Source organism: Furipterus horrens, unplaced genomic scaffold (genome assembly GCF_987537825.1).
Source record: "Furipterus horrens unplaced genomic scaffold, mFurHor1.1.pri manual_scaffold_13, whole genome shotgun sequence".
NCBI classification, from domain to species: Eukaryota; Metazoa; Chordata; class Mammalia; order Chiroptera; family Furipteridae; genus Furipterus; species Furipterus horrens.
Window position 1 is genome coordinate 35,241,519 of NW_028327183.1, and position 22,005 is coordinate 35,263,523.

Here is a 22,005-nt window from a genome sequence, read left to right on the forward strand (position 1 = left end):
TGGAAGAAGCTTGCAAAAGGAGCGTGAGGAAAGGCAAAATACAGAAAAAATACCTTGAGTACCTGTAGAGTACACCTCAGAAGAATAGGAGATTAGAGCCAGATCTTCTAGGGCTTTGAAGGCCAAGCCAAGGATAACGTGCCAGGCTACCATGTTATCACACCTGTGCTGGAGGGCAAACTTTCGCCTACAACAGAGTCACTTGAAGAGCCCGTTAAAACTCAAGCTCCACACCCACAGTTACCGATTCAGTTGGTCCAGAGTAGGGCTGGGAATTTGCATCTTCAGTAAGTTCTCAAGTGATGCTGGCTGGTATTGGAGAACCACTTCCAGAGTGTTGATCTGGTGACTGTGTGCAGGATGGATTAGAAAGGGAGAGACCAGAGATGGAAACACCAGTCAGAAGACAGTTATACTCATCTAGGTGAACACTGAGGGACTCAGCTGGGATCAATGGAAATAAGAGTAACTATAGACAAGAATGGGTGTTTTCAAATAAAAATCCAGTACCACTTTGGTTTTTTGTTTTCCCACCACTGTACAACCGAGGCAATTAAATTCATGGGTTATTAAAGCAATGTAAAATAAAAAATGAATTTCTGCCAAAACAGTAGGAAGTATTATTCTGAATTAGTTCAAAGTTCTGAATTTTAAAAAGTGGCAGCTTCCTTTTAAGTTATGTGAAAAGGGATCTTTTATTTCTTCTGTATTGAATTGGCCTAGAAAAACAGAACTAAACCAGGAAAGTGTGTAAGTGTGAGGCTATTTCTTTTTCATATCAGAAATTTATAATATATAAAGATAAAAGCTTTCAGCTCATAATTTAAATTTGATGAGGCCACAAAATATCATCTCATCAACTCTGCTCTCAGGAAAGATTATCTTCAGAATTTATCAAGATCTATAGTTATATATTTTATTTATAAAGATCATGAGGGTGAGATTGTTCAGGGAAGTGAGGGCAAGTTTACGGGCTCTGGAAGATTCAAATCCCAATTCCTAAGGTTTAGAGCTTAGACTAAAGCTATGTATTCAATATTATCATTCCAACCCCTACCAATTATTTCTACTATTTTTGTATCTAATAGCTAATTCAGCCAATATTTCTCTTTTACTTTTTTCTAGAGATTTATCTGGAAATAACATAAATTTTATTCAAAAGAACACATTTGAAGCACTCCCTTTCATTGAATATATGTAAGTTATAACTTCATGTGTCTAGAATTTTTATAAAACTTAATTGTAAATCTTTGTTATTACTTTTGAAGATTAAAATTGTATGAGTAGAAAGCTGCTAAAGTTATGTAGCCAGTCCTTTTTGTCTCTAGCCCAGACTAGTGTGAGAATTACCTCACAGATCGGAATGAAGCATTCCACAGCAGTGATTCTCAGCCAGGGTGGTTTCGCACCAGGCGGCACTTGGCAATACCCAAAGGCATTCTTAGTTGTCAGGACTGTAGATATGCTACTGGCATGTAGTGGGCAGAGGCCGGAGTTGTTCACCATCCTACAGTGCACAGGACAGCCCCCATGACAAAGAATTATCTAGCTCAAAATGTCAATAGTTTTTAAGTTGTGTAACCCTGTGCTAGAGAAATAAAGACCACTTAATGCAAGTATTTTTCAAGCACTTACTGTTTTGCATGTGTACACATAAAAGCCTAGCTCATATGAGATATCTCCCACAGTGAGATTTATTTAATGTATAGAGGGAGTATTGAGGTTGCTTTTTCATATATAAATAAGAATCACTGCCAAAGGATAAATGATCTGAATTTTTTTTTTCTTTTTTGTCTTTTGCTTGTGTCTCCTTTTGAAGAAATCTTGGCGGCAATTCCATTGAGTCACTGAGCCCTGGAACATTTGAAGCCTGGCATGGAATGCAATTTTTACACACGGTGTAAGTGAAATAGAAGATAAATACATGTAAAAAGCTATGTGTGAACACATCATCCAGTGATTGGTGGGCTGGGTGTAAGCCCAGTTTGAACTCTGAAGAGTATGGCTTAGGAGCCATTCATTTTTCTCAAATGAGGAAACAAAGGTACAAAGAGGCCAAGGACTTGTCTGACTCACACGCAGGCCCCGCTTTCCCCAGCACAGACCTACGGCGGGGGCGATAAAAGGCAGCAAGCAAATATCGTTCAATGTAGCGTCATGGCTATCCCAGAGGTGCTGCTGCTCTGACTTGTGAATGGTCCTTGACATTCCACTTGTGAGTTTAACTTCGATTCCTGCTCACGTGCAAAGTGTCTAACTGCGTAAATGTATGGAACATAGGACTGAAAGGGTTCAGCTTAGCTCAGAGTTCTCCTGAACCATGGGTCTCTTAAACGGTAAAGCAGGAAGTCTTCCTAAAAACCTGCTACAGGGCACATCTCTCCTCAATCGCACAGAATGTTATCTTTTTGAGAAAATATGTCAGTCTGAAGTGAATTGTCTGTGGCAACGGGAACCTGTGAGGTATGGGGAAATATGCTGTTTATGTGAAGGTGTGCTGTGAAAAAATAGTCATCAAGAAAATACATCACTGTAGCCTAATTCCAATTTCTTTCCTGACCTCTCCTCAGTGAGAAGTGTGGGTTTTATTCTCTCACAGCTCAAAAATTCTGTGATTTCTCTGGGACATGAGCAAACCACAATGCGTATGTTCAGTGGCCTGAAAAGGATTTTGGACTCCTGGTGAAGACTGTTGTCTACACCTGCCTTTGAAAAGGCTGTCTTACTGTCTTATGGTTCGGAAACCCAAGTTCCCACAATTCATTTCAGCTTAGATGCGGGTGTTCAGGGTGTGTCTGGAGCTGGACTGACAGTTCCTGCAGGTGTCCCATCTGTGACAGCCTTCCTTTCCCATTTAGTTTGCTGATCCCTAACTTGGGGAAAGAAGGCTGAGGGTCAGTTTCCCTTTGGCCCGCGCATCAGAGAGCAGCAGGCTTCTGGGGCCCTCCCACCCAGAGGTCTCGGTGGTGTCAGTGCAATGCCCTAAACTCAGCAGCTTTGCCCAGCATTGTGTAACACGGAGAGATTCCTATAAGAAGCTGAGTTTCACTATAGCTAGGAAGGCAGCACAGGAAGAAAAAAGGTTTCCTGGGCGCCATGCCCACTGTGTATCAGCACTGTCCTAAGTGCTGGGGTACAAGGGAGAACTGGGCAGGGACTTTACCCCCAAGAAACTTTGATACTGGAAGGAGGAAGATGGCTGTTGTTGGGAAGGACATGGGAGACCCACGCAGCATCTCTGCAGCAGGGTAACAGGAGAGGAGGGAGACTAAGTGGGAAACGAGGGGTGGGCCAGGACAGATTTGTCATCCAGGAGGCACCAACTTGTTGTTCTTGAGTTTCTGGGTTCATCTTAAATGACAGGAAAAGGTGTTAGAAATAAAGATACTCCTGTGGTTTGTCCAGAGCTGTACTGCTAGAACTAATGCACAGTTATTTTCAAAAGCTTGTCACAATGCCATTCGTGTGTGCTGGGGGCTGGGCTCCTTTGTTTGGGGCCAAAGCTTTGTTAGGGACAAGGCTAATTTGCTTTAGGAAACATCTGCCGTAATGAGATACAAACTAAATCGCATCTTTTTCCAAAGGCTACTTGCCCAGGGAAGATGCCACCGCTCAAGTTGAGTCATTTGATCATCTATACAATGTATTACTGGTGTTTTTATATGTTGAAACAATACTTTTCTCTGCATTAAACAAGTTTGTGACAAGTTTGAGGTAGACTTACCATGAATTGAATGGAACTTAGGCTTCAAGGCTCTTCACTTGCATGGGCCCCCTTCAAGGTATTAGGAGAGGCACTAGCAATTTTCATATTTCTAGTTTGGCATGTCGGTATTAGGATTTCCCAGAACAGATGATGCTCAAGCTCCACAAAGTCTTGATTCACCCCTGGGATTCAGGTAATTATAATTCAGTAAGTTTCTTGAATGAAGTCTTTTTTTTTTTTTAAGTATATTTTATTGATTATGTTGTTACAGTAGTCCCAATTTTTTCCCCTTTGCTCCCCTCTGCCCAGTACCTCGCTTGCCGCAGCAATGTTACCCCCCGTAGTTCATGTCCATGGATCGTGCATATAAGATCTTTGGTTTCACCCTTTCCTATATTATTCTTAACTTCCTCCTATTTTGTACCTACCAATTATGCTTCTTTATTTTTATTATTTTAAATATGCTTTATTGATTATGCTGTTATAGTTGTCCCAATTTCTTTTCTCTTTGTTCCCCCCCACCCAATGACCCTCCTCCCTCCAGTTGTCCCCCCTCTTAGTCCATGCCCATTGGTTGTGCATATAGTTCTTCTTGACATCTTCCAGTCTACTCCACTCCCTCCTACTATGCTTCTTAATTCCTGTACCATCTCCCTCCCTTTCCCCCCTTCCCCCTCCCTGCTAACCTTTCCCCAAAATGTTCCGCATACGTATAATTCTTTTCCCATTCTCATTGCCTTCTTAGTTTGTCTTTGTTTCGGTTCCCTAGCTTCTGTTGTTGGTTGTTGTGATAGTTTTCATTTTAATGTTCATAGTTTTGATCCTCTTTCTCCTAAATAAATCCCTTTAACATTTCATGTAACAGTGGTTTGGATCTGATGAACTCCTTCAGTTTTACTTTATCCTGGAAGCACTTTCTCTGCCCTTCTATTCTGAATGACAGCTTCGCTGGACCGAGTAATTGTGGTTGTGGGTTTTTGCTTTTCATTACTTTGAATATTTCTTGGCAGTCCCTTGCCTGCAGAGTTTCTTTTGAGAAATTAGCTGATAGTCTTATTGGGACCCCTTTGTATGTAATTCTCTTCTTCTCTCTTGCTGCTTTTAAGATTCTCTCTTTATCCTTAATTTTTGACATTTTGATTATCATGTGTCTTGGTGTGGTTCTCCCTGGGTCCATTTTTTTTTGGAACTCTCTGTGCTTCCTAGATTTGTAAGTCCATTTCCTTCCCCAAGTTAGGGAGGCACTGCTTCATTATTTTTTCACATAATTTTTCAATTTCTAGTTCTTCTTCTTTTTCTGGCAACCCTATGATTTGGATGTTGGCCTGCTTATAGCTGTTCCATAGGTTTCTGAGCCTCTCCTCAGTTTCCTCACTTCCCGTTTCCTCTTTCTGCACTGGTCGACTGTTTGTTCCTTCCCTATGTTCCGATTTGTTGATTTGATCCCTGCTTTTCTTTCCCTCACCACTAGTTTCGTATGTGTTTTTGTTCATTTCAGCAGGACTAGCCTTCATTCCTTCCCCATCTTGTTTAAGATCTGCTGTTAGGTCTGTAAGCATTTTTATAACTAAAGCTCTGAACTGTGCCTCAGAAAGATTTCCTAACTGCTGAGCCGTTAGATTAGATGTTTGTTGTCTGGTCAGCTGCATCGCCGGGGTTTCTATCATGATCTGTGCCATCTTGACAGTTTTGTTTTTACCTTTGCTTCGTGCGTATGGCTGTCACACCTCCTACACTATAGGGGGTGGAGCCCCATGCACTCCTCACAACTGGGCGACCCTTCTCACCACGCTGTGGCATTTTCTGTGGAGATGGGGGTCCAAGATGGATTCCTGCCATTCAGTCTCTGCTGAGAGACCGGGAGCCTCCTCCTCAATCCCCACCCTTTCCGGCCCTCTCAGTCCAAGGCAATGGGGTTCTGCCTTCCCTGGCGTTAGAATCACAAGCTGACGAGTCTGGTCTGCAGCTGGGGGTTCTCCCCAGGTGCTTCTTGCCTCCCCTTAAATACAGATGTCTGAGCTTACCGCCGTCCCGCCGCTGTCGCCACTGCTGCCACCACCAGCACAGCTTGATCTCTCTGCCCTGGCTTCGTCCCTCCTACCACTCCGGACGAGCACCGCTTCTTTATAACTTCATATGTTGGACTTCCATTTATTTTCTGGAACTTCTGGTTTTTTCTGGTTTTGCAGTAGTCGTATTCCTTCTTAGTTGTGGAGAGAGACAGAGCGTGTCAGTCTAGGCCTCCATCTTGGCCGGAAGTCTCCTGTGTGTCCAATTATGCTTCTTAATCCCTGCACCATTTCTCCATTTCTACCTCTTCCCCCTCCCAGCTGATAACCCTCCAAATGATCCCTATACGTATGATTCTGTTCGTATTCTGGTTTGCTTAGTTGGATTTTGTTTTTATTTTTTATATTCAGTTCTTGATAGTTGTGAGTTTGTTGTCATTTTAATGTTCATAGTTTTTATCTTCTTTTTCTTAAATAAGTCCCATAATAATGGCTTGGTGATAATTAACTCCTTTAGCTTTACCTTGTCTGGAAAGCACTTTATCTGCCCTTCCATTCTAAATGGTAGCTTTGCTGGATAGAGCAATCTTGGTTATAGGTCCTTGCTTTTCATCACCTTGAATACTTCTTGCCAGTCCCTTCTTGTCTGCAACGTTTCTTTTGAGAAATCAGCGCATAGTCCTATAGGCACCCCTTTGTAAGTAATTCTCTGTTTTTCTCTTGGTGTTTTCAGAGTCTCTGTCTTTCACCTTTGGCATTTTAATTATGACGTGTCTTGGTGTGGTCCTCTTTGGGTCTAGCTTGTTTGGGACTGTTTGTGCTTCCTGGACTTGTATTTCTATTTCCTTTGCCAAATTTGGGGAGTCTTCATTATTTTTTCACATAAGCTTTCAATTTCTTGCTCTTCCTCATCTTCTGGCACCCCTATGATTCAGATGTTGGCATGTTTAAATTTTTCCCAGAGGTTCCTAAGCCTCTCCTCCTTGTTTTCAATTCTTGTTTCCTTATCCTGTACTCGTTGACTGTTTTTTTCTTCCTTGTGTTTCAAATCATTGATTTGAACCCCGGTTTCCTTCCCTTCACCATTGGTTTTGTGTGGATTTTCCTTTGTTTCACTTAGCATAGCCTTCCCTTCTTCCCTTATGCGTTTGCTGTAATCAAGCATATCTGTCAAGCCTGTGAGCATTTTTGTCACCAGTGTTTTGAACTCTGCGTCTGTTAGGTTGGCTATCTCCTTGTCACTTAGTACTCCCCCTGGAACCTTGATCCGTTCCTCCTTTGGGCCATACTTCTCTGTCTCCTCATTCTGACAGGCTCCTGTGTTTCTTTGCCTCTGTGTCTTAGATAGTGCTGTTACTTGTTACATTGTAAGGGGCGGAGCCTTAGAAATTCCTCAGTACAGCGCGATCTGTTTTACCACGTTGTGGCACTGTATGTGGGGGAGAGGTCTGAGAGGGAACAAGGCTGCTCGCTCAGCACTTGCCCCTTTTCCAGGCACTTCTCCCATTTTTGTATGGGACTGGCACCTCTCTGGCTGTTGCCCTGGCCGTCGTTCCCAGAGTGGGTGGGTCTGTGGACATTCTAGGACCATGGCGGCCCTTTAAACAAGCAGGCTCTGCTGACACTCCGGCACTTTCTTCCTATACCCCAGCCACCACTGGTTTGCACAGTCAGAAGCAATGAGGCTTGATTTTTCCTGGTGCTGGGACCCTGAGTTGCGGGGTCTGGACAGGAGCTGGGAACACTCCCCAGGATGTCCCTCCCTGCTTTGTAAAACGTATGACTGCGCTTTCTGCCGGCCTGCCGTTGGCGCTGCCACCAGCACACTGCATCCTCTCTGCCCCTCCTACCTGTCTGGATGAGTATTTCTTCTTTATATCTTTCTTTGTTGGACTTCCATGCAGCTTGATTTTCTGGAACTTCTGGTTGTCTCTAGTTTTGAGGTACATAGTTGTATTCCTTCTTAGTTGTGCAGGGATATGCAGCGTGTCTGTCTAGGATTCCATGTCCAGAAGTCCTTGAGTGAAGTCTTTATGTTATTGATAAATAAATACTCAATGCACTGAGCCACACCCGCCAGGGTTGATGGCTTGTTTTAAAAAATTCTTTTAGCCCTGGCTGGCGTGGCTCAGTGCAGTGAGCGCCGGCTTGTGAACCAAAGGGTCGCTGTTTCAGATACCTGTCAGGGCACAAACTTGGGTTGCAGGCCAGGTCCCAAGTAGGGGGTGCACGAGAGGCAACCACACATTGATGTTTCTCTCCCCCTCTTTCTCCCTCCCTTCCCCTCTCTCTAAAAGTAAAATCTTTTTAAAAATGCTTTTAGCTCACTTCATTGATTCTAACGACACAAGCTCCATGATTTTAGAAAACAAAGGACTCTACAATGTAGAAAAGCTGTACCTCATCCAGGTAGAGCCCACTCACATTCTGGCTTGTCTGTGGTACATCCATATTGTGCCAAGATCATAGGCACTAAGAGGGTATAAGAGGAAAATCCAAGCCTTAGCCCTGTTGAATTATTGACCCCACTCTTGAGAATATCAGTGAGGTAGGTCAGGCCACACTAAGAAGGCAAACTGAGCAGTGATCACAGAGACACCCTAATGCCCCCCCTAGTCAACTAACCTTAACTGGTTTCCTTTAGATAGCTGTGAGCAACTAAAGGATGCTCTTTTTGGTAGAGACTGGAATCTTGGCAGCTTATTCTTAGGTTCAGAAAGGCATAAACACGAAACTGAAAATAGCAGTGGGGAATCTGTCCTTTAGGATGATCTAGGGTGGTTGTTTTATTTGTAATAGTACAAAAGTTTTGAGTTTGTCAAACCCAGCAGGTTACAATGATACTTCTCTTTTTCCAACTGCATCTTATTGTTCCCATTTATAACAAGATATTTTCTTTCTCTCGAAAGCATAGTAATTCTTCCTGTGCCCCATTTCTTTAGTACTTACAATTATTAGGTGCTTATGTTTCAGGCAGTATACTTAGTACTTTTAGTTATGATACAAGTAAGATACTGTGATTAAAGCTCTTAGAAAAGTGCTTTGCACATGGTAAATGCTCATCACGTGTTACCTAAGGCTGTATCTCATTTTCCCAACAACTCTTGTGATGCAGATATTATTATCCCCATTGGAATTCAGAGATAGATGTTGGACAACTTACCTAGGTTTATACACTGTTAATAAGTGGTAGATCCACTTATGAGCTTTGCAAGGAATTTCCTATTCCTTTTGGCCATTAGTGTTTCTGTGGACATGTTTTTAATTCTCTTGGGTGCATACCTGGGAGTGAATTTCTGGGTCATATAGCACCTCTATGTTTACCTTTATTGAGGAAGTGCCAAACTGTTGTACACAGTGTCTTCACCATTTTGCATTCCCACCAACAATGTGTGAGGATTTCAACTTCTCCATATCCTTGCCAGCGTTTGCTACTGTCTGTTTGGCTATAGCCATCTGAGTGAATGTAAGGTAGTATCTCACGGCAGCTTTGATTTGTATTTGCCTACTGACTTCAGACATTAAGCATCTTTTCATGAGCTTATTGGCAATCTGTATATCTTTTTTGGAGAAATGTCTCTTCAAATCTTTTGTCCATTTTAAAATGTGGTTATTATCTTTTTGATGAGTTGTAAGAGATCTTTACATATTCTGGATATTCTGAATGTGAGCCTTTACCAAATATATGAGTTGCAAATATTTTCTCCCATTCTATGAGTTGTCTTTTCATTTTCTTGATAGTGTCCTTTGAGGCACAATTTTTTTTTTCATTTTTATAAAGTCTAATTTATCTATTTTCCCTTTCGTTGTGCTTTTAGTATCATATTTAAGAAACTGTTGGTCTAATCAAGGTAATAGAGATTTACCCCTCGTTTTCTCCTAAGGATGTTACAGCTTTAGCTCTTACATTAAGGTCTTTGATTTGTTTTGAGTTCATTTGTACTTATGGTGTGAAGTGCAGGCCGAGTCCAACTTCATTATTTTGCATGGGGATATACAGTTGTCCCAGCACCATTTGAAAAGATGGTTCTTTCCACATTGAATACCTTTGGCACCCTTGTGGGAAGTCAATAAACAGTACATGTAAGGGTTCATTTCTGGACTGTCAGTTTTGTTCCATTGATTGCTATGTCTAGCCTTATGCCAGTACCACACTGTGATTGCTGTGGCTTTGATTTAGGTTCTGAAACCAGGATGTGTGTGTCCTTCCACACTGTTCCTCTTTATCGAGAGCTTTTTAGCTATTCTCGGTCCCTTGAATTGTTATATGATTTTAGAAATCGCTTGTCAATTTCTAGAAAGAAGTCACTTGAAATTTTAATAGGGACTGCATTGAAACCATAAATTGATTTGGGGAGGAGGGTCATTTTAACAGTGTCATCTTCCGATTCATGAACACAGCATGTCTTTCCATTTATTTACGTCTTTTAAAAGTTTCTCTACACAGTGTTTTGTAGTTCTTAGTATATGAGTCATGCACTTCTTTGGGTAAATTCTTTTGCTAAGTATTCCATTCTTTTTGATGTTGTTATAGATTGAGTTGTTTTCTTAATTTCGTTTTTGGATTACTCATTCCTAGTGTTGAGAAATACAGCTAATTTTTGCATATTGGTCTTGTATCCTGCAACTTTGCAGAACTCATTTATTAGCTCTAATAGTTCTTTCCTAGATTCTCAGGAATGTGTCCCATGGTCTTCCAATTTCCTGAGCATATTTTGAAGCCCTCTGGAGTCTCTATGGACATCTCATTTCTCAGCTTTGACTTTTAAGCTTTTTTGTTAGGCTTTTTTTAAAAATTTTGCACCAACTGTTATCTGTTGCCTCAGCAGCTGCCCTGTTAAAACATTTACCTGCAATTGTTTTCACAAAATTGCCCCTGAGGAGAGGCTTTTGGCACTACCTAGCTCTCAGTCAGGTCAAAGACAAACCTTTTAAGTGAGTCTTCAGGGAACTACCAGACAGTTCTTTGGGAATGAGATTGTATTCCATTCTGCTCCCTGTGGTACTGGTCATGTGGGCTGTTTTTCGAGGTTACTCCTGGGATGGAGAACAAAGGTCTAAGAAGAATTAAAGCAACACAGATCACTGATCTTACAGAAACTAATCACTTTTCTTGAATAAATGTTCCCTGGATTCCTGCAAGCTTGCTGGTTAAATTTTTCAGTTAAAAAAAAATTGAGTATTTTTTCCAGTTGTATTTTTTGTTGCTTTTTTAGAAATGAATTTTTGGGTGTCCTTACTTCACCATTTTTACTAATTTGCCTACAACATGGTTTTAAACTTGACTATACATTAGTTAAATATTTAATCGTGGGCGATGATTAGGAAACAAATAAAAACAGAACATGTAATTTCTCATTGAGAGTCTCCCAGATGGGTACATGAAATTTGAAAATGTATTTCTTTATTTAGTGGTCTCATAAGTAAAGTTAAATTACCAGTTATTTTAAACCCCTTTTCTTCATAGAAGTTAAACAGGCTTTGGAGTCAGAATTGGGTTCAAATGCTACCTCTGCTTCTTACTAGCTTGATGACCTAGGACCAGTAATACAACCTCTCTGTACCTCGGTTTCCCCACTTGTAAAATCGGGTAATAATATTTATCAGTAAGATTATTGTGAGGGTTACACTAATGATTCTTGAGAAGAGTTAACCTAAAATCAGACTTTCTTTTCTTTCTTATTTTTGTTTGTTTTGCCTGTTTTAAATAGTCGAGAATAAAATTTATTTCAGCATTTGGAAAAAAAAGTTTCGTCAAAATACACACTTGTTCATTTTATTCATATGTAGTTAAAATGTTATTTATTTATTAAACAAACATTTATTAAATACCTAGAAAATTTTCGGCACTAACGGTCCAAGACATTGACAGGTAAACAGGTGATTACATGATATGTAAGGAAGCTTGTGATACAAGAATACACATGGGAGTATGTGATGGGAGTGTGGTTTTTACCAGCTCCTCTTAGACTTTTCCCTTCTTTAGCTCTACACCCAAGGAGTTTGTCTTATTTTTATTTTTAACTGGGTGGTTTATACTGGAATTTAAAAAAATTTCTGTACATGAAAGAAAAGCAACTTGAATTATCGAGGATGCTACAGTAGGTATTTTCTGTAGAGCAAGAGCCTCCTGTCAGCATAGTCACTTCCAGGGTTTTCCATCTGAAAGGTCTTTGGCATATTTTTTTCTTTGCTGTCCACTTTTCTTCCTCTTCTTCCTCCTCCTCCTCCTCTTCTTCTTTGTTTTTAAAATTCTCTTCCCCACTTTATCATTTAGAGACATGGGTAGTTCCCAACAAAGAGTGCTTTACAGATTCTCTGGGTGATCTATAAGCAAAGACAGAAAGTAATATTTTTTAACCTTCTAGTTTTGTACCAACAAAATGAATATAAAGTTTCATGGTAATTATTGAAAATGCAGATAATTTTTATTCTATTGCATTTTTTTCAGAATCCTCAGTGATAATCCTTTGACAAGTCTTGACGATCCCTATCTTTTTAAATTGCCAGCATTAAAACATCTGTAAGTATTGCGACAATCTCTTGGTTCATGAGATGACTTCTGCTTTTTTCTACTTTTTTTTTTTACTAAAAAGTCGTAATTTAAATTATAACTGGTTTATTGCATAGAAGTTATTGGCACAGTGGCCCTGGCTGGTGTGGCTCAGTGGATTGAGCACTGGCCTGAGAACCAAAGTGCCGCCGGCTCTTCCCAGTCAGGGCACATGCCTGAGTTGCAGGCCAGGTCCCCAGTTGGGCCTGCGTGAGAGGCAGCTACAAATTGATGTTTCTCTCCCTCTCTTCCCCTCTCTCTAAAAATAAATTTTAAAATATTAAAAAAAAAATCTTTCCCTATTGAAAAAAACAAAGTTATTGGCACAGAAAAACGATTAAGAGAGAATGCAGGTAGCCAGCAGAGAAAGGGAGCAGTGTTAAAGAACACATACTGATATGTAACTTGAGAAGCATGGAGAAACGCCATTGATCCCAGAAAGGAAAAAGGAATAATTTGTACATTATATATTTTTTAAAGAGTAATGAAGTGAATGCTACTGAGAATGAGAAGTAGAATAATGGTAAAAAAAAAAAAAAAAAAGATTGTACTGTTCACCAACATCATTAATTTGATGATGCAAGTAAATTTAAATATCTCCAAGAAGAGCTCTCTGAAATTATGATCTATGGCAAGTAAACTTTTGAGCTGGCTTGACAAAGAAGCCAGAACTGAAGTAAGCAGATATTAAGTGTCCTTTTAAGTGCAGAATTTTGTCTTTGGGTTCACTCGATGCACATTTGGACTTTCTCCTTCAGAGACCTGGGAAAAACATATGTGCCACTTACAACAGTTGAGAGCATCCTCATGATGAATATTAATTTGGAAAAACTAAGTTGATTTTTCTTATATTTATTTTCACTTAGTTCTTTTAGGTATGCCTTATTTTCTTAAGTCGGATTTTATTTAATAAAATTCACTCTTTTAAAGTATACAGTTTAGTGAGTTTTGAGAAATGTGTAGTTATGTGCCACCGTGATATTTGAGATACAGAATACTTTTGTCATACTGAAAAGGCTCCTCATGATTTTTTGCAATCAGTTCCTCCTCCTACCATTAGTCCCTGGCAAGTACCAATCTGATTCTTGTCACAATAGTCTGGCCTTTCCCAGAGTCTCTTATAAATGAAATCATACAGAGTGTAGCCTTTTGTGTTGGCTTCTTTCAGTTAGCGCAATCCTTTTGAAATTCCTTCATGTTATTGCATCTATGAGTAGTTAATTCCTTTTTATTGCTGTGTAGTTTTCCAGTTGTGTGAAGATACCAGTCTGTTTAAGCAGTCATCAGTTAATGTACGTTTGAGTTGTTTCTACTTTTTTTTTTTGGTCCTACCAGTCTAAATGATAGCTTTGCTGGATAGAGTAATCTTGGTTTTGGTCCTTGTTTCTCATTGCTTTGAATACTTCTTGCCAGTCCCTTCTTGCCTGCAAAGTTTCTTTTGAGAAATCAGCTGACAGACTTAAGGGAACTCCTGTATAGGTAACTCTGCTTTTCATATTCTCTCTTTACCTTTAACACTTAGCATTTTAATGATGATGTATCTTGGTGTGGTCTTCTTTGGGTCGGACTTGTTCGGGACTCTCTGTGCTTCCTGGACTTGTATGTCTATTTCCTTTGCCAAATTAGGGAAGTTTACTTTCATTATTTTTTCAAATAGACTTTCAATTTCTTGCTCTTCCTCTTCTGCTTCTGGCATCCCTATGATTCGGATGTTGGTACTTTTGGAGGTGTCCCAGAGTTTTCTTATTCTCTGTTCATTTAAAATAATAATAATTTATTTATTTGTTTATTTTAATTTTAGAGAGAGGGGAAAGGAGAAAGAGAGGGAGGAAAACATCACTGTGTGGTTGCCTCTCACTCACACCCCCAACTGGGGACCTGACGTGCAACCTAGTCATGTGCCCTGACTGGGAATCGAACCAGTGACACGGCTCGCAGGCCGACACTCAATCCACTGAGCCACAGCAGCCAGGTCTCTTCACTTTTTTGACTTCCATATTTCTTCATTCTCTTCTGGTTGACTGTTGATTTCTTCCTTATGTTCCAAATTGTTGATTTGAACCCTGGCTTCCTTCCCTTCACTGTTGATTCCCTGTGGATTTTTCTTTATCTCACTTAGTGTAGCCTTCATTTCTTCCCTTATGCTTTTGTTGTACTCAGTGAGTTCTCTGAGCATCCTGATCACGTGTTTTGAACTCTGCATCGGATAGGTTGGCTATCTCCATTTTGTTTAGTTCTTTTCCTGGAGTTTTGTTCTGTTCTTTCATTTGAACCATATTTCTTTGTTTCCTCAATCTGGCAGCCTCCCTGTTTGTTTCTGTGTATTAGGTAGAGCTGCTTTGACTCCGTGTCTTAGCACATCTGTTAAGTTGTATGGGGCGGAGCCTTGGGTATTTGCCCAGGCGGGGCAACCCATTTCACCACTTTGTGGCTCTCTTTGTGGAGGAGGTGTCAGAGAGGGGACAACGCCGCTGCCTGGCTGCTGGAGGCTTGCTCTGCACTCACCCTGCTTCCAGTCACTTCACCCACTGGCACCCCTCTACCTGTTGCAATGGTGGTGGTTCCCAGAGTGGGTGGGTTTGAGTGCGTTCTAGGACTGTGGGGGCCCTCTAAGCAGACTCTCCTGAATGATGGATGGTTTCTTCTGCCACCCAACCCGCTCTGGTATTTATAGCCAGAAATTATTAGGCTTTATTTTTCTGGTGCTGGAGCCCTGGGCTGCGCAGTCTGGCCTTGAACAGGGATCACCCGATCTTAATGCGCCACACATGAATGTAGGACTGCCTGTTCTGCCAACCACTGGTGCCACCTCACCGGTACCACACTGTGTCCTTTCCATCCTGGCTCCCCGGCTCCACCCCTCCTACCCATCTGGATGAATATGGCTCCTTTAAATCGTTGGTTGTCGGACTTCCATGCAGTTCAATTTTCTGACAGTTCTGGGTGTTTTTTGTTTTGAGGATAGTTGTGATCTTTCTTATGCTCGTGCAAGGGGCTGCTGAAACAGGTCTACCTATACATCCAACTTGACCTGAAGTCTTTTCTCTGGTTTCTTAAGATGGAAGCTGCAGAAGCTGAGTATTGCTTTAGCAACATCCCACATGTTGACATCTCATGTTTTCCGTATCAGTCGGTTCAAAATAGTTTTTAATTTCCCTTATGATTTTTTTCTTTCACCCACAGGGTTATTCAGAAGCGTGTTTTTTAGTTCTCAAAACTGTGGACTTTTTTCTTATAGATCTGTTAATTTCTGATTTACTTGCACTTTTGTTAGAGAACGTATATTGAATGACTAAAATCCTTTTAAATGTACTGAAACTGATTTTATAGCCAGTAAATTTTGGTAGTAGGACAGAATATGGTCTATTTTGGCAAATCTTATGCGTCCACTTAAAAAAAGTGTACATTCTGCTGATTTGGGGAGGAGTGTCTTATACACATCACGTAGGTGGATAGTGTTCTTCTAGTCTTCTATATCCTTGATTTTCTATCTTCTTGTTCTGTCAATTACTGAAACAAAAATGTTGAAGTATCCAATTATAATTGTGGATTTGTTTGTTTCTCCTGGTCATTCTCACTTTCCTTCATCTATTTTTAAGCTCTGTTATCGGGGATATAAGTTTCTAGGTTATGTCTTCATTATTTGACATATTTATTTTGATGAAATAGCCTCCTTTATCCATGGTAATATGCTTTGACATTGACTTTGTCTTATGGAAATATCGTCACTCCAGCTTTCTTTTGGTTAGTGTTAGCATAGTATATTTTCTATCCTTTTAGCCTATGTGTTTCTTTCTATTGAAGTTGTATTAGACCATTTCCAATTAATGTAATGATGGATGCAATTACATTTAAATCTACTGTCTTGCTATTTTTTATTTGTCCCATCTGTTTGCTTGTTGTTGTTTTTTTCTTTCTTTTCATTTGTGCTTTTGCATTGAGTACATTTGCGTATTTTCTTTCCTTTGTGGGCTAGAAAGCTATAGCTCAGATTTTGTTATTTTAGTGATTGCTCAATGGTTTATAGTATACATCTTTACCTTATCACAGTCTATCTTCCAATGATATTTTGTAGTTTCATTAGTGGTATAAGAACCTTGCAATAGTGTATTTCCATTTGTCCCTCCTGGCCTTTGCTATTGTTTTCAATACATTTTACTTTTACTTACATTATAAACGCCACACTATATTTTGTGTTTAAATAATCAATTATCTATGAAGATATTTAATAAGAAAAATCTTACATATTCACCTAAGTCATTAGCAATTTACGTGTTCTTCAGTCTCTTGTAATAATCTGTATTTCCATCTGGTAACATTTTTCTTTTGCTGAGAACGACCTCCTTTAACATTTCTTACAGTGCAAACCTACTAGTGGTAAATTTCTTCAGCTTTTGTCTGAGAGTCTTTATTTTGCTTTTGCTTTTGAAAGGTCATGGGTAGAGATTTCTAGCTTGATAGTTGTCGGGTCCCCTTCCCCACTTGACTACCTCAAAGACTTTTTTGCACTGGGAGTTTTGGCTTACATTATTTCCAACAAAAAAAAATCTGTAATTTTTATCTTTGTTCTTCTTATATAGTTTCCCCTCACCCCTTGGGCTGATTTTAATATTTTCTCTTTATTGCTTGTTTTGAGCAATAAGATTACGATGTGCTTCCGTAGAGTTTTGGGCATAATTCTTATGCATGGAGTTCATTGCCCTTCTTGGATCTGTGAGTGTTCGGTGTTCACCAATTGGAACAATTTGGGGCTTTTATGCAGATTTTTATGTCTCCTCCCTTCCGTGGACTTTAAGCGCACATACATTAGGCCACCTGTTGTTGCACAGCTCACTGCGGCTCTGTTCATCTTTGTTATTTTGTTTCTCTTTGCGTTTCATTTTCTATAGTTTGTATTGCTACATTTTAAAAGTCACTGGTCTTTTCTTCTTCTGCAGTGTCTAATACGCCAGTAATCCTACCCAGTGTCTTTTTCTTGTTGTTTTTGGTGTTTGTATTTATTTATTTATTGCATCTTTCCCCCATTACCATTTATCCCGCATTCAGTGTCTTTTTCATTTAGACACCGTAGTTTTTAATCCCTAGCTTCTTGGAGCAGGCACTATTCCTAACACTGGGTGATATCCAGTTATTCTTCTCTCTAATCCTTTTAAGTGGTTCTCTTCCTGGGCTCAAACAACTCTTCACACACAGGCTCCAACCAGTACTTTGTTGAATACTCAAGAGATCTGTCTGCATATCCCCAGAGGGCTTGTCTGTGCACCTCTTTTCTTAACTAGTATTCTGCATTGTACATTCTAGTCACCTTGGTTTCCCCCGACTCTCATATCCATCCCTTAGGGAGTTAACCAGTCTGTGTGTGGGTTTTTTCTTCCTTACATCATGACCTGGAAGCTCAAGAGCAGTAAGCTAGAACAATGCATCACAGGGCTTACTTAATTTGTTTCCTATCTCTTGGGAGTCACTGTCCTTCATTATCTGAATTTCAATTTCTTGAAAACTGTTGTTACATATATTTTGTCTGGTTTTTAAATTGTTTTAGGCAGGTTAAATTGATCCCACCTTGGTCTAAAGCCAGTTATATTCTCCCCCCTGCCAAAATAATATTTTTTACGTCTGTTTTGTTTTGATCCAGAATCGAATCAAAGATCAGGCATCACATATCTTTGTTTCCTTTAATCTAAAACATTTATCTACCCTTTTTATTTTTTGTCTCTTATGACACTGGCATTTTTGATGTGTCTTAAGATGGTTGTCTTATGAATTGTCCCATAGTCTGGATTTGTCTGTTTGCTCATGATTAGATTCAAAGTAAAATATTTTGGAAAGAATACTACACAGGTGATGCATCCTTTCTACCTCATCATTTCAAGTAGCCTATAATGCTAAATTTGATGATTTGGTGAACATGGTATTTTCCAGATTCCTCCCATTGTAAAGTTATTTTTCCCTTGGTAATTAATAATCTGTGGAATGATGCTTTAAGATCAGTGACCATTTTACTCTTTTAACATTTTACCCAACTGTGCATCAGTAATAATTTGTGTCTGATCTATTACTACATTGGTGGTTACAAAGTGACACTATTTTTCTAATTGTATTATTCCTACTACATTTATTAGCTGAAATTATTCTATAAATAGTTTACCTCTTTTATTTTTGAGTATCATTGTGAACTCTTGTGCTCTTCTTTAAATTGTTATACTTTATTATCATTATTCTTTTGAATGTTCATATTGCCCAGATTTGCCCAATGCAATCTGCTCCTATTTAACTACACCATGTTTTTCTTTATGCCCAGAGTAATTTCTAATACATTTACCACTCACAATTAGGGATTTATAAGTTGCAGACTTATCCAGAGTCTTCTTAGAAGTTTTCCCCCTCCTAGTGTACTCTCCACCCAAAGTGAGACTTCTGGGTTGGGAGAAGGAGATACATCTGAATTAAAACTACAGATCAGTGTCATCCGATTCTAGTGCCTATCACCTTTAGTCTAGGCATACTATACCCACTGCCATTCTTACTCTTCTGTCCTCTCCTCAATTTATTGACAATATTCAAGAAGAACAAATAGTGCCCTGGCTGGTGTGGCTCAGTCAGTTGGAGAGTCTTCCTGTAAACAGAAAGGTCGCGGGTCCATTTCCAGCCACCGTAGGGTTTGGCTGACATTCCCAGTTAGTTTCTCTCTCACACAGATGTTTTCTCTCCTTCTCTCTCTCCCTCCCTTCCCTTCTCTCTAAATAAAATCAGTAAGCATGTTCCCCAGTGAGGATTACCAAAAGAATCACCAAGGGCCAGCTGATGCTCACCACGCTGTTCAGGTGATCAGCCCCCACTGCTCTTCTTTGCACAGCCCTCTGGTAGCCTCTGCCCACCTCTTCTACCCGCTCAAATAACTTTTCTGCCAATAAGTTAATTTTCTTTCTTTCCATGTATAGGGTCCTCCCTCATGATCTGGCCTGCTGCCTCTGCAAATTCAGAGATAACATTGAGCGCGTCGGCCAGAGAGTGAAATTGCACTGCCCTGCTGACTGTCAGACACGCCCAGCTTGTGGTGAGTCTGAATTGCCCAGTGGTAAATTCTTTAATTTTCATTTTATTTGTTTTAATTTTTAATTGATGATGGTAAGTATTTTTCCTTTGGAAATACCTTTTGAAGGTTTGCTGTTGTTGCTGTTTTTGTTTCTTTTTAAAACTGTTGTTCTATTACAGTTGTCCCAGTGATGGTAAGTTTTTAAACAAATAAGGTCACCGTGTTATTTTTATTCATTCATCCAGAGTTTAACTCCCTATATTTCTGAGAATTGCTTCCTTGCTAAAAGTTAGATGAAGGAAAAAGAGAAAGGAAGGGGGCAGGGGATTAACAGTAATGAACACATGGCGCACGCTGTGCTCAGTTTGGTGCTTTCCGTCCAAATGAGAACTTGCTGGTCAATGTCACAGTTTGTAAACGCGTTTTGGATGTGTTAGGCCTCATTTGTGCTTTGCCTCATTGGACAGGTAGAGATGTGTTTTTATTTTGTTTATATTTGCAATTTTATAAAAAGAGTTTGAGTGATGCTTTTTAATGAAAATTTTATTTGGAAACTGAGAGTTTCTGGTTTTATTAGCAGAAGCTACTACCAAATCCTTGTACCGGGTGGGAGGCCTCTTGTATTCTTAGACTGTCTAGCTCTGAACTTGCTCCGAAGCTCACGGTTTTCTATCCACCAAACACTTGGGTGCTTTTAGGTATTTTTCTCCAAATTAGGCTTATTGGCACCTATTTGATAACTTCCAAAATGTGCTTTCATGCCTAGACAGCGTGAATGTGGGTCTCTGGCAGTGATCTGGGGCGCATCATAAATAATAACGCTGTGCTACTTACATAAAGAGTGTGTGGCCCATTTTTCAAATACAACTTTTTGGCCCATTATATTACTCCCCTCTACCCCAAAGGTGGGCAGAATAGGCATTTTAATCTCCTTTGCCAGGAGAGTAAAAACAAAATTAGAGAGTGTTAAGGGCTGTCACCTAGTGCCCAGGTCTCTGGCTTTCATTTTGGGGCTCCACAAGCTCCCCCTTTGGGGACCCTCGACTCCTTCTTTGACCCTCACCTTCACCAGCAACACTTTCATTCTTCTGGAATGGAAACCCAATTGCACAATGATACACTTGACCTTTATGCAGTCAGAAGCTTTGGATGGTTCCCCAAGTAAAGCCAAAAATAGAAGAAAAGACATGAATGTTAAGGAAAGTAGGCATCTGACAACAGCTGCCTTTTCCCTTCTGTACTTTAGGACCCCAAAGTATTACTCCATAGATGTATTGAACAATCCACAGTGGCACACAACCTGCCAAGTCTATTAACCCACATTCCAGATGCGTGCCTAAATGTAAGCACAGAGCAAGAGTTATTTTTCTGTATAGAGCCTTCTGTTCTGGGGGCGGGGATGTATGAAAGCAGTGACCAAGCTGATGCTTTGGTGGGTAAGTGGAGAAGGGCATGTCCAGATGAAGACCTGTTAGCCGTGCGTGGGTTTTAATCATGCTCACCCGTGATGGTAGCAAGAACACGAGCACACGAAGAGGTGGAGGGAGGAAGCCTTGTGCTCCCTCTGCATCTGAGCAGGACAGGATGGGGACCATGAACGGGAGGAATCGCAGTAGATCTGCAGAGTGTAACTGAGTGGGGTCTTCCAGCCTTGGTTTTTCTTCAGTACCTGGCAATGGGCCCCTGGGGATCAAGGGAATCATCCTAAATATAGTTGCTCTATCTCACACTATGGAATGTTCTGAGTCAATAATGCCCTTTAAAAACATACCTTTTCTCCTTTTGTTGTGTCGCCAATCAGGTTTAAGTTGGGGGTTATTTTTCTCCTCTCTCAACAACACTGATATTTGCTGATTCCCAATTTATTTGACTGGGATGTAGGGCTTTGCACTGACAGAAAGCTGTCTCATGAGTCCTTCATTATCAAAAGTGGTCTCTTCTTTTTTGACAGATGAACATTTAACAAATGCAGAAGGCTCTATCATAAGAGGATTACAATATCGGAATAAGAACACCAGCACTGAGCTGACAATTGAGCTGGGAAAGGCCTCCTCAGGCCAAAAGGAGAAGAAATTGTCAGCCATTCTGGGTAAGCAGCTAGACTTTAATGATAACAGTGATGCCATTAGGGCACTACAGTACAGACTGCCTTATTTCTTGGAGATTAAAAAGCAGATGTAAAATCAATGTTATTACCATTCATTAAACTCCCTTTTTCAAATGTACAGGATGGAGGTATGCCCCTGAGTCATTTGAAAAACAATAGAGGGATCCTTCTTAAATCTAAATTTTACAATTCAAGTTACAAAAATAAATTGAGGAAACTATTTTTTGGAACAGATCTATTGAAAGAGTTTTTTACTGAGCAACAAAAAGCAAACATCTCCAACGCAGATTGGAATATGAATGAATGGAAAGTTGAGAAGGGAGGAGCCCAGGGTGAAGAGGAAGAGCAGGAGCCACATGAGGTAAGGACAGCTCCTGAGGCACAAGGCTTGGGCCGTGAGTCAGTGAGGACCTGCCATGAAAGCACTGAGGTAGGAAGACCAGAGGCGCCCAGACTGTCTCTTGTCTCAGCCATGTGACTTTGGCGAACACTGCGCATTTAGACAGTTGTGCCACTGTTCCTGGGGTCGATGCTAAGAGGACCTAACACACAAGCTAAATAAATTGCACAAGAAAATGCTAACACTAAGATTGC

At 40.2% G+C, this 22,005-nt stretch overlaps 3 protein-coding genes across 8 annotated transcripts in view; 2 read left to right on the forward strand and 1 right to left on the reverse strand.

Annotated features, from left to right (window-relative positions):
• The window catches only part of WTIP (WT1 interacting protein), a 251,559-nt gene that overhangs the window by 185,221 nt on the left and 44,333 nt on the right, over window positions 1–22,005 (forward strand). The gene's annotated exons all lie outside the window — the stretch shown is intronic.
• The window catches only part of LOC149994475 (leucine-rich repeat-containing protein 37A3-like), a 39,981-nt gene that overhangs the window by 11,392 nt on the left and 6,584 nt on the right, over window positions 1–22,005 (forward strand). The window contains exons 5-11 of the mRNA XM_090259067.1: window positions 1,126–1,197; window positions 1,820–1,900; window positions 12,167–12,238; window positions 13,027–13,103; window positions 19,212–19,325; window positions 21,256–21,393; window positions 21,645–21,772. Coding sequence (XP_090115193.1) covers window positions 1,126–1,197; window positions 1,820–1,900; window positions 12,167–12,238; window positions 13,027–13,103; window positions 19,212–19,325; window positions 21,256–21,393; window positions 21,645–21,772 — 682 coding nt within the window. The remainder of the gene's footprint in view (window positions 1–1,125; window positions 1,198–1,819; window positions 1,901–12,166; window positions 12,239–13,026; window positions 13,104–19,211; window positions 19,326–21,255; window positions 21,394–21,644; window positions 21,773–22,005) is intronic.
• Window positions 1–22,005, reverse strand: part of LOC149994476 (E3 ubiquitin-protein ligase TRIM37-like) — a 38,849-nt gene that overhangs the window by 1,808 nt on the left and 15,036 nt on the right. For 2 of the 4 annotated variants that reach the window (XM_090261329.1, XM_090261328.1), the window contains exons 5-6: window positions 3,725–3,888; window positions 245–349 (exon numbers count right to left, since the gene is read on the reverse strand). The gene's annotated coding sequence lies outside the window, so the exon portion shown is untranslated. Of the gene's footprint in view, window positions 1–244; window positions 350–3,724; window positions 3,889–11,742; window positions 12,043–22,005 lie in introns of those variants that run through there. The other 2 variants (XM_090261330.1, XM_090261327.1) reach the window with 2 other exon arrangements.